General features: G+C 42.2%; 1 protein-coding gene across 7 annotated transcripts in view; it reads right to left on the reverse strand.

Moving 5' to 3' along the window:
• SMARCE1 (SWI/SNF related, matrix associated, actin dependent regulator of chromatin, subfamily e, member 1) overlaps positions 1-16,576 on the reverse strand; it is a 70,615-nt gene that overhangs the window by 18,129 nt on the left and 35,910 nt on the right. For 4 of the 7 annotated variants that reach the window (XM_033918718.1, XM_033918716.1, XM_033918717.1 and 1 more), the window contains 4 exons: positions 9,289-9,393; positions 7,528-7,608; positions 6,015-6,146; positions 5,672-5,843 (listed from right to left, as the gene is read on the reverse strand). In XM_033918718.1, coding sequence (XP_033774609.1) covers positions 5,672-5,843; positions 6,015-6,146; positions 7,528-7,608; positions 9,289-9,393 — 490 coding nt within the window. The remainder of the gene's footprint in view (positions 1-5,671; positions 5,844-6,014; positions 6,147-7,527; positions 7,609-9,288; positions 9,394-16,576) is intronic. The other 3 variants (XM_033918722.1, XM_033918720.1, XM_033918721.1) reach the window with 1 other exon arrangement.

The following is a 16,576-nucleotide window of genomic DNA, read 5'->3' on the forward strand; positions in this document are numbered from 1 at the left end:
AAAAAAGTTGAAAAACAAAAACTGTATTATGGTTCACTCAGGTTTCCCTTGTTTAATACTACATTTTTTTTTAAAGATCATTCTTTGTGACTTAAGTGCAATAATAGAGAGCAATCTAGACGGGGCAAATACTTTTTCACATCACTGTACATTAGATATTTCTGTAGCTATGCACGAGAATGGCGATGTTAAATGTAGCCTCAGAAAGCAGTGGCATTCATCCTCAGTATCTTGCTTTTCCCTTGCTGAAGAATGGGATTCCAAGTTAGTTGCTCACCACACACTAACTCTCCAAATACTAACTCTATGGTCTTTTTAGCCGCACCCTACCATCCCCACATATGACAGCAGTCTGCTGAGCTCTCAGATAGAACATTATGGCACATCCCTACTGCACTGTTTCTCTTCGGTAAGAGACTTAACTCACTGCTTCTGAAGGAGAGCAAAGGAAATATAAGAAACATATATAAAAGCACTGTTATTGTAAGAAATTATGCTAGTTTATACCATCATATTCATGTCTGTAGAAATCAGAAATGCTGAACATGAATAAAAGCCTCACTACTTATTTTTTTTAAAAATGTCACTTGTATAATTTGCTATGCTGCTGTACCCAAAATCAAAGAAGGTATAGATACACTTCATAAATGCAGTTCTACCTAAATATGTTCTGGAACATTAAGACTGATCATATCTTTCAAAAGACATTCCTTTACTATGTTCCAAGAGCATAAGGAATCTGACTGATTTCAAGCCAATTCTCTAAGCCTTAATTAAACCCACTCTTTGATGTAATTTTTTTCTATCCTGTATTTTTTTTATTTCAAAGACAGGATAAACCTTGCAGTCTGCAACCGAGTACTGTTAAATGTTGGAATAAAATGCTTGAAGGTTTGTCGTGCATGTCAGGACAAGCTGTGGGCTACAAGTCTATTACAGACACTTATCTTCATTTTGCTTGTGAAAATTTACCCTAAAGGAAAGGGATTGGCAGATTAAACAAATTCTCTTAATTGGGGTCAGATTTCAACTGGCAGAGTACAACTCCCTAACCTAGGCCCAGATTCACTAAGGGCATGGATCGGATTGGATGCAAATGAGGGCAATTGGAATCACGCCCCCAACCGAGTGCCCGGATCGCTCTATAGCAATCCTGATGCATGCACAAACCATCTGTAGATGCTTAATGAGCAGCAATTTTTTTTTTTTTTTTTACCTTTTTAAACTTTTGCGAGCCTGTGGTTTTAACTCGCTTTAAACCCACAGGTTAAAACCACGGGCTCACACTGCAGGGGAAGGCTGGGACATAAGCAGGACAGCGCACAGGGCAGAAAGTGCAGGAGAGTCACGGCAGAAGCAGAGCAGCGCTCGGGGCAGAGAAAAGTTTCAAGTTTATTTAAAATTTCTTATACCGCCCAATCAACCTTCTAGGTGGTGTACAAATTTGTAAAAACAGAGGACAAACTTAATTAAAATACACGTTTGAGGTGACCATACGTCACCAAACTATAACTATAAAAACTTTTAAAAACTATTAAAAACAAAGACAAACGAGAACAAAAGGTAAAAGGCAAGAACTACATTAGGCAAAGTAAAAGAGAACAATTAAGGAAAAAACAAGAGGGAGGGCTACTGATTTAACTCAATACAATTTACTCTCGATTGCCATTAAAAGAACAATTAGGCATCAAGGAAGAGAAATGTCTTTAGCTTCGTCTTAAAGTTATTAAGGTTTGATTCTTCGCGTAAATAGTTTGGAATCCTATTCCAAAGAGAGGGGGCAGTGACAGAGAAGATAGTAGACCTCATTGTATATATAAACTTCAGTGACTGTATAGAGAAAAAGTTATTAGCTGTTGATCTTAGGGACCTAGAAGGACTATATGGCACCTCATCCTCCCCCTGGAAACCGAATTGTGGAGTCCCGCAAGGCTCTCCACTATCCCCTATCCTTTTCAACATCTATATGTCCTCCCTAAAACTCCTCCACCTATCCCCCCTTGAAACAATTTACACTTATGCAGACGACATCCTCGTCCTCCTCGAGACCGATTCGAACCTCACCAACCTGTCCAAGAACATATCCTCTTGTATAATGAACCTACAATCCTGGGCCCACACTGTGCAAATGAAATTGAATGAGTCCAAAACAAGACTTCTTTGGCTCGGTCCAAAACTAGATCACCTACCCACCTCCATCCCACTACCCTCTGGCTCCTCTCTGCAGCTTGAGTTCTCGAGCAAGGTCTTGGGCATCATCATTGATTCCACATTGTCCTTCAATGACCACCTCCAATCCTTGGTAAAAAAAAGCTTTTTCAGCCTTCACATGCTGAGGAAAATTAGATCCTGCTTCCATCAAAAACATTTTACCCTCCTTGTCCAATCCATCATCCTCTCCAGATTGGACTATTGCAACTCTATCTACTTAAGCCTAACTAAGAAAAACCTCCACAGACTCCAATGGATTCAGAATGCTGCGGCCAAGCTCATCTTCGCTAAAAGTAAATTTGACCATGTCTCCCCGCTCCTGGCCAAGCTCCACTGGCTTCCGATAATCGCCAGGGTCCACTATAAATGCGCCTGTTTAACTTTCAAAATCCTATATGGTATCCTCCCTCCCTTTATCCCTTTCTTGGAATTCCTCAAACCCTAATACCACCAGATCCTCCCACAAATTAAAACTATCCTTCCCCTCGCTAAAAGGCATTTCCCACACAGGAAAGCTAGGGACCTCCCTTCACTTCAAAATCACTGAGCTCTGGAACAACCTTACCTCCCTTCTTCGGAACTTGAGCTCTCTCCAAGTTTTCCGCAAACATCTGAAAACCTGGCTTTTCTCAAAAAATGTAAGTCTCCCTCCAACTTAGGAATCAAGGAAACTCTTATATCTTGGCATCCCAAGTCCTCTAAATTTTCTTCACACTTCTACCTCTAACCCTCTGTTGTAGTTCCTTCCTATTTCTTCTACTGCAAACCGCGTTACTACTACTTTAAGCAGCTTACAGCAGTATTTAAAAAGGTGGACTAAAAATTCAAAAATTAAAGCTATTCTCTCTCCTCTCCCATAATCTTGCATGAACTTTTGAAAATAATCTCATCTGTGGTTGGGCTATTTTGGGAGAAGATGCTACTCCCTTCCATAATGTTCATCATAATCGGCCCTCTTTCTGTATCTTTTCCCAGCCTTAGTTTTGATATAAGAAGCATAGCGGCTATGATACAGAGCCCAATTTGGGTAGTAATCAGACATCCAGTCCTGAAATTGTTCTGCCTGGTTCCATGTACTCCGAGACCGCTTTGCCAATTATTTTGGAAAGGAGTGGTCAGTGGTTAGAGCAGCAGCCTGAGAAACAGGAAAAGCAAGGCTCAAATCTTGCTTCTCTTACCATCAAATCATGATCTCCTGTAGTCTCAGGTACCCACCTAGATTATAAACTCTTTAATGAGATAGGATTTACTATATCTGAGTTACTACTACTTTAAGCAGCTTACAGCAGTATTTAAAAAGGTGGACTAAAAATTCAAAAATTAAAGCTATTCTCTCTCCTCTCCCATAATCTTGCATGAACTTTTGAAAATAATCTCATCTGTGGTTGGGCTATTTTGGGAGAAGATGCTACTCCCTTCCATAATGTTTTGGCAAATGAGCCTCTGGATAATGATACATCCACATAGAAAGGAAGTACCATATATACTCTAATATAAACCAAGATTTTGGGGCCAAACAAAATGGTCCAAAAATGGGGGTCTCAGTTTATATTCGAGTCAGTGCTGACCCACCCCCTCCTGAACCTGTTGCAGGCCTCTGACGGGCTTATCGTAAGACCTGGTGGTCCAGTGGTGGGCCGGGATAATAGGGATCCCTCCTGCCTCCTTGTCCCAGCCAACTCTTAAGATGTTTCACCTCCCTCCTTCGCGTACCTTTCAAATCCCTGTGATCCAGCGGTGAACCTCGAAAAGAGCGACCTTCCTTCGCTCCTGCTTGTTCAGAGCCGCTAGTCGATTGTTTTTTTCTGCTTCCCCTTTCTAAGGTGGAGACATCCCCCCCCCACACAATATTTTTCTTCCCCAACACCCTATCAAGACTTTGCAGTTCTCGCTCCCTGGGCATACATTTCCTCATTGTTCTATTAACCCCCCTCCCTAGAGACACACCCATAGCTCTTCTCACACCTTCCCCATCCCATATATTCCACTGCTTTTTCAATAATCCTTCTTGCCACCCCCCAACGTGTACACACACCCTAGCTATATTTCTGAAATCCTACTTGCATGCCACCCTAGGTCTGAGTCCATTCCATCCTCCTACCTCACTGTAGCTAGTTCTCATTAAATTCTTACCCTTCCCCCACCAGACGTATATCCTGCCTTAGCTCTTTCTCAAACCACACCCCATACACTCACCCCATAGCTTTCTGTAAATCCTCCAAATACACCACTTCAGCTCCCCCCCTGGTATCTTCAGGGCATGCATTCACAACTCACCTACAGCACCCACCCTTCAGTTTCTCGGACCTCTTCTTCCCCTTCCCTGTGGTACTCCCCCAGCAAACACATTCACAAACATGTAGTTCACCCCTACCCCCAAACATGGTACCCCCAGCTGACCCTCCATCTTTCATCTGTTTCCTGTGCTGTACATTTCAGCACAAACAAGAGACTGGCTGCATGCTGGGCCCCATCCTTCTCTGCTACACCAGCAGACTGCAGAATTTGAACCATGTGGGACACTGTAGTACAGCCTCAGAGCCTAAATTCCTCAGTCAGAGCTGGCATAACAGAGGAAGATGTTGCCTGATATGCAGCTGCTCTTCTCCTGTTTGTAAGGGTGAAAGGATGTGGATTTCATATACAGACATTCTGTGGTACAATCAAAGTGGTTAAATTTATATATATGAAGGTACTTTTTTGTGCCTTGGGCAATGGATGGTTAAGCGACTTGTCCAGGACCACAAGGAGCTGCATGGGAATCAAACCCATTTCCCCAAGTGTACATTCTGTAGAATGGATATTTTTCTGTCTCCTGAGGGCTCACAATCTGATTTTGTACCTGAAATAGTTAGTGGAGGGTAAAATGAGTTGGCAAAGGTTAGCAGGATCTGCAGTGGGTTTTGAACCCTGGTTTCCTTGGTTCTTAGCCTGATGCCCTAACCATCGGGGGAGAGAGGAAAGTGAAGCTGGAAGATGTTACAAGAGTGGGTGTGCTCGGGGGGGGGGGGGGGGGAGGAGAGAAAACTGCTTGTATGTTGTTTGTAGGGGGTGGGGATAACATGTAAGAGTACTAGTCACCACTGCCTGCTTTTGTTTCTTGTGCACAGGATGGGAATACTGCACAATTCTACATTGGACAGTTGTTCAGAATTCTTCCAGGTAGTCACAACACACTGTGGCACTGTTTTCCACATACAAAGCATATAATTTTGCCCTTTAATTTGTCTTGCTACAAACATATAACATATATGTTTGTAGCAAGACAGATTGAGGGGCATAATTATCAACATGGGCTAGAGTTAAAACATGTTAGTTTACCTCTATTTTGTGCTATTTTAGTCAATGAAACCTAACTACTAATAAATGGGGTTAACAGTAAAAATAACACATCTTAACCGTAACCCACATTGATAACTTCCCCCTTAATTTACTAGATAACGTTTCTCTTTATACTAACCATCAGGATCTTCTGCTGGCTGTATGCTCATGTATGGCTCTCCCTTCTCCATGCGGGACTGTCTCTGCCGGCTTTCTTCCTCTAGCGCAGCCTCTGCTCTGCTTTTAGCATTGATGTAGGCGAGGTAGGCAGGAGAGTTGTGGTAGGCTTTCATGGATTCATTATACTCTATCTGAAAATGCACATGTTAAAGACACCTTCACGTGATCCACTTGTTAGAAATCTATGCAACTATTCCTCATATTTACTGTTCAAATGGAATTTAATCATGTCTATGTTGCCTTTACTCCAGTTTTGAGTAAGCATTCTCCATTAAAATATTCAAACAAATCTTTCATTATACCTTTTCAGCTTCATATTCATTCAAATACTCCTGTTTCTCCTCATCAGTGAGGTCTCTCCACATCCCACCAATAATCTTGCCAATTTCCCACAACTTTAGGTCAGGGTTGGAGGCCTTCACTTGGTCCCAGACCTGAAAAGAAACGACTTGATCTTTAGTTTTGCTACTGTGAAATTTAATCCCGTATTTGTATTTAACAAATGTTTCAATCTGATGTCCCAAGACTGTAAGAGCAGTCCCCATGTTGATACATCAGGCTGATACTATCGAGCTGTGACCTCAACAAGTGGTCTTGGCATGATCCATAAACATAGGATGGGAGTCAAGCACATTTCTCTTCATTTTCCACAGAAAAAAAGTGAAGTAGCCTTAGTGGCTCATTTTAGGCTGTGCTAATAACTAGTTAGACAACAATGTAATCCACATTCCATTCTTCTGAAGAGACAATTTTGTCTAAAACAAAATGCTACAATGTTGTTCAGTGTTAAAAGCTGTGGCTCCATGTGCTATCCTGGGGCAATTTTACACGAGAATTTGTTTCATTGATGTTAAGATTTCTGATTTAGAAACAAAGGGCCAGATTCTGTAACCGGCGCTGATATCAGCAGCTGCTGATCGCGTGTCAATCACGTATTGGCATCGGTTTCAGAATCGTGCCTACGGGAAAGATAGGTGCCTTAAATAAAGGCCTGGGTTTTCCGGGCCTACATTTTCAGCACCTATCTTTGCATGAATCGTGCCTACGTAGGCAATTTAAGCCACCTAATACCACGTCCGATGTTGGCCACGCCTACTCTGGCATTAGGCGATTAAGTCGCCAACGCAGATGCAATTCCAGTGTCAGTGGGTGCTTCAATCTCACCATTTTTTGCCGTTTCTAACAATGTTCTTCAATTAACTGAGGTACTGGTAGGGTGCCTAAGTTTAGGCACTGGTTTTAGAATTTCCCCAAAAATGTATTAACATGCTAACAGTAGAAACTGTGTAGCCTCACAAGAAATGAAATAGTGTAGAGAAAGAAAGTCAGCATTTATTTACTTTCTTTAGCTTTCCCTAAAATGCAGTTACGGGGTTGATATTCAAGACTAGCCGGAAACAGCTCCTGGCTGATTACATCGCCACCTAACCAGCGAGTGCTGCTGAATATCCGGCTATTTTGTGAGTGGTCCAGGGATGGAGTTGGCACTTCTGCAGTGAAATGCCAATATTCAACACTTAATCAACGTAAATTAAACAGCCAAATCAGACCACATAAAACTCAGTCCTATCTTTATGTGGTTAAGTACTGAATATCGCACTTAACTGCATAAGAGATAGCTAGCCACATAAACCTGGATAATTGATGCCGGTGCCCGGATATGGCCCAGCATTGACTAGCTAGGAAAATGCAACCAGCAGCTGAACACATGTTCATTGTTGCTGGTTGAATACCTATCCCTATATTTTTATTCCTGGTGCACAGAATTTCTAGTGTGAACAGAAGTTTTTTCCAGTAAAAATAAAACCACTGTACCTTCCTGCTGTACCTCATGTAGGGCATCAGAGGCTTATCTGGAGGCTTGGGTGGCTTTGGAATTGTGATGCCGGAAGAAGCCTGTAAAGGAAGCAGAGAGATGGTCCAGTGCTAGTGACCAGTGACAAAGTGCCTGTTTGCACCACCATGGCAGTGATTATTGGAATTTGTGTGCATTTGTCATGCGATTCAGTTTATTGCACATTTGATGGAGCCTACTGAAAACTGGCATTTCATTTAGGCATTACAGATCTCTGCTTATGACGAGTAGGCTAAAGACCTTTGGCAAAACCTTACAGGTCTTCATGCCACTGATCTCGAGCATAGAGGGACAAAGGAGATTTGAAACTAGCTTTTAAACCAGAACACTAATATGTACTTAATAAAAGCTTGCCACCTAAGTAGATCACTGTGTGGGTCATTCTCTTTCCCATGTGGGCTTCTCTCAGACAAGTGTGCTCAAGAGCCTGAGCCAGGCTATTTTAAAGTCTATGATGTACCTTTTTCTTTCAGATATACAACACTTTAAAAGATGGCTTTAAAAGGCTGTTGGGAGATGATCAGGACACCACCACCAACAAAGATATACTACATCCCCCCCCCTCAAAAAATGTCTCATTTCCTTTCCAGTCTTTTTTTTTTTTTTAAGTATATTTATTTTAAATAGCTTGGGTTATAGAACAAAACCAAAAATTGCATTCAAATGATTTGGCCTTTTATTAGTAACACCAAAAATATACCAGATACAACAGCCAGTCTTAGCTTGGCCTTTACGCTCACATTATGTTACAACATACAGATGAGACAATGCATGCATACTTGTGTGAATATGTAATATGCTGTACATATAGTCTGTATGTATTATAGAACATACGTTGTTATATGCACACAGACTTGGAACATAGTGACTAATGCACTGCTGGATGGATCATGTCAGTGATTTGTATAAGTGCATATAAAAGGTACTCTGTATGTGTGTGCATCTGGCTGCTTGAAGAGTACAACTCCTAAATAATGTTCTTTTAGCAGCACAGTAGCCATCATGTTTGTGTACTTCAGATGTAAATCTAAACTCTTATGTCTTCATGCTTTCATTTCAGCATTTAAAATCAACCATTATACACAACTAATGTATTTTGGGGAGGGGAATCTGTGGGGTAATTTGCTCCCAATCTGATCTAAAATAACCCCACCTGCTCTCAACACAAACTTAAAGAAAGAAATTCTAAGGCTCGTATATATCTGGCGACACAAGGTCAGAGAGAATATTTCTCTCTCAAACTGGCAAAAAAATAAAATAAAATAAAGGGCTGAAAATACAACAGTTTCGCACAGAAATGCAAGAATATAAGTGCACGATTCATTACACCAAATAATGGAGTGCTCTCTTTGATAGCAACATTAAAAAAAAAAGAGAGTGCGCACCATGGTGAATCATGCTACTAGTCAATTTTGGTTTTCTTTGCAGGTCTGGGAGTGAGATTTCCAATCTTCAGTGTAATATACTGTATACACTCCATGAAACTGAACAAATATAACAGGCCTGCTACTCAAATAAAAAATATCTTATATGCATGGCTTGTTAGGCGATGGAGGAAATCTATGCTTTGCCCAAACACTTTTTTAGCAACAAGATCCCATAGCAGAAGGGCTCACCTAAGATTTTTTTTTTGACAAATGTGAAAGTAACTAATATGAAGGAAACCTATAACCTGCTTCAGCCAGGTAATGCCTGATGATGTAATTAGTTGATTTGCCTACCGTGACCCGGCTGTTGCTGCCTGAGTTCCCTCCCAGCCTGTAGTTGTTGTAGGCCAGATGGCTGTATGGATTGTATCCCACAAACCCTGGGGTGCTGGGCATTTGCTGATGGAAACAAATGAGACAAAAACACAAATGAGAAATGAACTCAAACGAGGAAAAGAAATGAAAAATGGTTTGCATATGTGGCATGCGGAAGCAGCGAGGATACACATGAGTAGCTGTGGATCGTAGCGTATAATCCCTCGCAATGAGCCCTTTGAGCCATTCAGCTTTCCCATGTATGTAATAACCACCTCACGTCAAATGCAGAATGCACATGTTGGGTTCTTTAACCATCAAACATGGCTACGTGACGCTATGCAAGTGTGGCTGAAAGACATTTTAGGACAGAAGAAAATGAGAATGTATATACTGTATAGAGAAAACAAAGGTTGCTTTCTATCTTGGCTTCCCCATAGCTATTGCTTTGCTGCCCCCCATTTTATCAGTTTGGGGCTAGTTTTGGCACTTCAACTTGTGATAACCTCCAGTACCAGTAAACAATAAGCACAGTTCTTTGTAGGCGTATGTTTATGACATTTTCTGCCATCAGCTGGCTATATTACTAAAGTCTCCTGACATGTGTGGGCAAAATGCAAACATCTTAAGATTAAAAATGTTAACAGTAGTTAAATTATAGTAACGGAGAATAAACAATTCTGTGCAATCTGCAAGATACAGCAATTTTTGCAAGGAGAAATTAGGTTCTTACCTGCTAATTTTCTTTCTGATAGCTTGTAGACTGGTATAATCCTATGTGGGCTGCTGAGATCTCTTGAAAGTGCGACTCCGCCCAGACCATGAGCAGAGTCACCTCCTGTGCCACCAAAGTGCTCCTGGTGCCCCCTTGATGATTTGACATAGGCCACCGCCGTGGCATTGTCCAACAGAACCCCGACTGACTTGCTCATCAGAAAGGACTGGAAGGCTAGCAACGCCAGACGGATGGCTCTGGTCTCCAAAACAGTGATCGACCAAGAAGCCTCCTCCGTGGAACAGATGCCCTGAGCTGAGTGACCTAGACACTGAGCCCCCCAACCGAGAAGACTGGCATCCGTGAGCTGATCCAGATTTGCCCCTTGTACAAGATTGGGGGTCTGAAGCCACCAGCGAAGACTGCCTTGAGCTAAGCCCGGAAGCGGAACAGGGTGATCCAGACTGTGCCTCTGAGGCGACCACCTCCGAAGAAGAGCATACTGAAGAGGACGCATGTAGGCCCGCGACCACCTCACTACATCGAGGAAAGGCTGCCATCGACCCTAGGAGGAAATCCTATGCCTGAGGACGCCATAAGCAAGTAAATTTGAGATTGCAATTTGCTCACCTGGGCCTCCGGAAGGAAGACCTTCCTCAAGGAGGTGTCTAACAGGACCCCAAGATATTCCAGGCACTGAGATGGAGACAACCAGCTTTTTGCTAAGTTGACTACCCATCCCAGCGACTGCAGAAACTCCACCATCCGAGCCATGACCCAAATGCTCTCCTGGAACAACTTGGCTCGAATCAACCAATCGTCCAGATAAGGATGAACAAGAATGCCCTCTTTGCGCAATGCCGCCACGATGACCACCATCACCTTGTTTAATGTCTGCGGAGCCGTGGCCAGACCAAAGGGAAATGCACAGAACTGAAAGTGTTGCCCCAAGATCGCAAAGCGCAGGAAGCGATGATGGGAGGCCCAAATAGGAATGTGTAAGTAGGCCTTGGTCAGATCGAGAGAGGTCAGAAACTCTCCAGGTTGAACTGCCAGAATCACAGACTGCAAAGTTTCCATATGGAAGGAAGGCACGTGAAGAGCCCTGTTGACCCCCTTCAAATCCAGGATGGGTTGAAACGTCCTTCTTTCTTTGGCACCACAAAGTAAATCGAGTACCAACCTGTGCGGGGGAACTGGAACCACCGCGTGAAGATCCAACAATCTCTGAAGGGTCCGGCGAAAAGCCTGCTGCTTCCACGCCACCTGCGAGGGAGAAGCAAGAAAACAGTCTGGCAAGGACCAGGCAAACTCCAGAGCATAGTCTTCCTGGATCACTTCTAGAATCCACTGATCGGACATGATCAGCATACCTCAGGATTAAAATTTTTTTTTTTTTTTTTTTTTAAACTTAGTCAGAACAGACTACACGGCTCTCAAAGCTGAAGGGCTGACCAATCAGGGGGCCAGGCCAGCTGCTGAGGCCCACTACAAAAATTTTGGGAGGTGAAGGAAGGTTTAACACCCCTAAGGTCAGACGGATCCCCAAACAGAACCCACCCAAGCTCTATCTGGCACAAAAAGGGGAACCAGGAGTCCACAAAGTTCCAACAGTGCTAAGAGGGGAGCTGAAAAGCCTTACCACCTGCTACCAGAGACTGAGGAAAACTGGAATAGCAAGAAGCGTGCTATACTGATATACAAGCTTGATCTCAGTCTCTACCTGCTGGTAGCAGTGAGGCACATTACCCATTAGTAAGGACTATACCAGTCTACCAAGTGATATAGAATCTGAGTTCACATTAATTTTAATTCAGTGTTAAAAATATTTCAAGAAAGAGGACAAAAATTCTACCTCGGACTGAACTGAAATTGATGAACTAGGAAAAAATAATGAAGTGACTCAAGACCTGAGGGGGCATAATGGTGGCTTTCAAGGGAACTACAGCAACTGGTTAAACGTGCTGGAAAGCTGAGAGATAACAAAAAGAATCCACTAGACTCAATATGTCAGCAGATCGCTCAGCTGCTCTTCTGGCCTTCCTCCCCACTTGAACTACCAAACTATTTCCCGACAATAGTTTACTCCTATTATAGCCAGAGTACCTTATACATAGCACTGCACAGCAAAGGCTAAGATATAAAAGATAAAACAGTCAATGCCAACAAATGGCAGGTGCATAAAATCTTCTCCCCCCCAAATCAAGGCATTCTTACCTCTAAACGGGTTACAGTCACACAGTTTTAGCAAGGAGATTTCCAGACCTTTCTTTAACGGTTAGAAGTGAACCAGGGTCATTATAAGGATACATGCAATTAGAATAGTCAAACACGAAGATGGGGTCTTTCTTTGGTGAAAGGTTTCTAAATTTTTTTAACCAATGTAATGAGGTTCCAATCTCTGTATCTTTGTTACATAAGTGGTGGTGGATTTTAATTCCAAATAGAACATATAATAGTATTATACAAAAATGGAGTGATGAGTTGGGAACTCAAATTTCACTTCAAGATTTTAGTCAAGCTATTCATCGATTGCCTAAAATTATTAAGGATTTTGTTTGGAGGGAAAGTACGTATAGAATTTTACTTAGGGCATATTTCTCACAAGTGCAAGCATTCCATGCAGGCTTAGTTAATTCTTCCATTTGTATTAAATGTGAGAAAGCTCAGAATACGTTATCTCATGCGTTGTGGCAATGTCCTCTTATTGTCATTCTGATCTGCCATCCTATTATTTCTAGGTTCATTGTGGGAGAGTCAATTAATGGAATCCCCAAGGGGGATGTTATTTGGTAAAGCTGCTGTTTGTGGGGTATATGGACAAGGTTGATGCATTTTATTTCAAATGCATGATTGGTCACAAATGTATTTTGCAATATTGGTTACAGGAAAGAAAGATCCTCCTAGTTTTTGGCATTGAAGAACCAACTCCATCGTTTAATTTTATTTGAAGTTAGGGATGTTTGTAAGTTTCCAAGACGTACACGTTTCTTTTTGAAAATTTGGGATCCATATTCAAAATCTTTCCTCTAGAGCACGAAGTTTGATTATCAATATTTTACACTGAAGCTTTGGAAACATTTGTAACATTGCAATACCAGGTAATATGTGTCATCTTCCATTTGGGGGGGGGGGGGAAATTAGGGGTGCAGGGGTTGGATAATAATAGGTCATATAGAAAGGTATATTGAAGGAATGATAAATTTCATATTTTATTTAATTTGATTAAGAACATAAGAAGTTGCCTCCGCTGGGTCAGACCAGAGGTCCATCCTGCCCAGCGGTCCGCTCCCGCGGCGGTCCATCAGGCCTAATTGCCTGAACAGTGTCCCTGACTAATTTTGTAACTGCCTCTAATCCTCTAATCCTATCCCTATTACCTACCTCTACTCCTATCTGTACCCCTCAATCCCTTTGTCCTCCAGGTATCTGTCCAGACCCTCTTTGAAGCCCTGTAGCGTGCTCCTGCTTATCACATCCTCCGGTAGCGCGTTCCATGTATCCACCACCCTCTGAGTGAAAAAAAAAACTTCCTGGCGTTTGTTCTAAACCTTTCCCCTTTCAATTTCTCTGAGTGCCCCCTTGTACTTGTGGTTCAATACAATGTGAATAGGAGGGGGGAAGGGTAGGGGTTGAGGGGGGAAGTAGGGGATGGGGAAAGAGAGGTGGGGTAGTAGAGGGGTTGATATGGGTTATATGGAAATATATTTTGGAGGAATGTTAGAAATATGTATGAAAATATAATTGAATCTATTTGAAATTAAAATCTATTTGTATTATATTATGTTTACTTATTTCCTTCAATAAAATGTTAAAGTAAAAAAACTGCTTAGGCAACACAAAAACGCTTCTTATGATCCATTTTGCACACTTAATTTTCTGAAAAGAAAAATACATCACTTCATGAATTTCAGGGCAGTGTCATTCAATTCTTTCCACACGAACACAGGTTGCCAAGATGTGTTTTAAGAAGCTGGTGTAGGGCCCATTTACTATCTGTTCCTTAATGCAGAGCAGTACTCGCTTTACTTTCACAGATCACAAGCAAATAAACTGCCTCAAGTCTCCATCTTTTGCATATAGAATTTGGAACATTGTAGATGATAGTGTGAAGGCAATATAAGTTTTTATAGTAAGGCAAGATGAAGTCAAATTTATGTATTCTTTTATTTTTGCCTCTACTTCTGGTTGGTGAAGGAGGTCAATATCTGTAGAGAGAATAGTTGGAGGCATTGATCCTTGCAGAAAGAGGTGGCCTTCTGTTTGCAGAATGGTTAGAACATGAAGGTCTCCTCTTGGGGGCAGATGAGAGTCTGGTGAAAATCCAGAAAGATCAGCATGGGGGGTTCTACAGAGTATGCTTTTATAAATTCTTGTTGGGCTTCTTCTTTAGCTGCCATTGACTTGTGCTCGAGTCCTTGCGACTTGATGAATTACAGATCTAAACTTAAACTGGTTTTGTGCTAGTCCGATAAGGTCCTCCAGCGTCATCCCCTTGGTTGTTTTCAACGTGTCCAGCCATCTGATTGCAGGTCGCCCTCTTCATCTGGTTCCTTCGATCTTTCCAAACATGATGTCCTCCTTCGGTGATCTTTCTCTTCTGACAGTATGACCAAAATAAGACAATTCATAACTTCATCATTTGGGCTTCTAGTGTGTGGGGAGTGTGTGGCACAGTGGTTAAAAGCTATAGCCTCAGCACCCCAAGGATGTGGGTTCAAAACTCATGCTGCTCCTTCTGACTCTGGGCAAGTCACTTAATCCCCCATTGCCCCAGGTACATTAGATAAGAGTGTGAGCCCACTGGGACTGATGGGGAAAAAAGCTCGAGTATCTGAATATTCATAACTTATACCCTAAGTGAAATAAACAGTATTTTTCGTACTATAAGACACACCTGACCATGAGATGCACCTAGGTTTAGAGGAGGAAAACAAGAAAAAAAAATATATTCTGAACCAAATGGTGTGCTAATATATTTAATAAAATATAGCAGAATACTTCAACCATGTAAAGTCAACAGCAGTATTAAGAACCATCATCACCGTCATTAACAAATGAGAAGAGACTTTAAGGTTCAAGCATTCTTCTAGTTTTCTAGGCTCTGCACCCTGTCCCCCCCACCTCCCTGCTAGGCTCTGTACCTGTCCCCACTCTGGTGGTCTAGTAGTAGGCCGGAACAGGAGGGAGCTGTCCTAGCTGACTAACAATTCCCCCCACCCCCCCCGGGTATCTTTTTTCACCTTTTAAAATCCTGGTGGTCCAGTGGTGTATTGGCAGGAGTGAGCTCCCTTACTGGACAGCTGCCTCAGATCTCGCGGCCGGCGGTGCACAAGGCAGAAGTGAACTTTTCGTGCTCCAGCCTGGGCCTGCACCGCTCCCTGAATGGCTGGGACTTTTCTTGTGTTGCAAACAAAAACAGAGTTATGTGGTCCTGGCTCGATATTCAGCCAGGGCCACATAATTCATGTAGCCTTGGCTCAATATTTGCCAGGCCCACAAAAGCCCTGGAAAGTCAGGGCACACTTATGTCTTAATATTCAGTGCCGGTGCTTGGTCATGGCCTGGCAATGAATATTAGGGCATATGTAAGCTGGTGACCATCAGTGTTAAAAAAAAAATACTGTAACTAGCTGAATATCTGAGAGAGGGAAAGGGATGTTTTTGCAAGCCATTTGTACAATTAATAACCTTATATATTCATCATATATATTACATTTGCATTTCTTTGTGTCATGCAATTTCAATTAATGCCATGAGTTTTGGCTTTTGACTCTGGCTATGATCTTGCATAGTAATTTATGTGGCACAGAGTGTTCTATTTTGATGAACACTTTAGCAGGAACTTGCATCTGTAAATTCAGAATAAGCTCCTTAGGATTTAGCGCTTCTGTGGAGATATGGCACCAGTTGTCACTTCAAATGTGGTGCAGTCCGCCATTGTAAAAACACTTGTGGCTTTTAGTTTCGGTTTTCATTAACCAAGGTCCATGTGTGCAGAGGCTATTTTACTTGGAGGTAAAATATGGCCCTTCATTATTTACATTTAATATATAGACTGCATTTTTTTGTGTGTTTTTAATACGTTAATCACTTTAAGAATGTCACTCAATCCCACCCCTAGGCACTTGCATGAACAGGAGGCGGCCCAGCGCACTATCACTGAACAGGTACGAATTACACGGGTGTTGCTTGGTGGTGAGCACCCATACCTATCTCTCCAAGTCCCAAATCTCAACTACTTACCAGCAAGCTACAATCACTGATCTGCTTATCCAACTTGGAGTGCAGATTCTTCCTGCTGAGTGAATCAGTTATGGTCTTAAGAGATTCCAACATTTCACTAAGGCAAAAGATGCAACAAGCACTTACTGGAAATGGGCTTCCCAGTAAATGCATTGTATAACAGCGTCATCTCTGGGGAGGAAGTCCCCAGAAGTGTGAAGACTCCAGTAAAGGTAGCTATGCTTGCGAGTACGACAGGGCTAGTACATGTGAAAGGAATTTTGGTGCAGTTTGAAAGGCCTCAACCAGAAATTTTCCAGGAGACTC

The sequence above is a fragment of the Geotrypetes seraphini genome, chromosome 13, assembly GCF_902459505.1.
Source record: "Geotrypetes seraphini chromosome 13, aGeoSer1.1, whole genome shotgun sequence".
Lineage (NCBI taxonomy): Eukaryota > Metazoa > Chordata > Amphibia > Gymnophiona > Dermophiidae > Geotrypetes > Geotrypetes seraphini.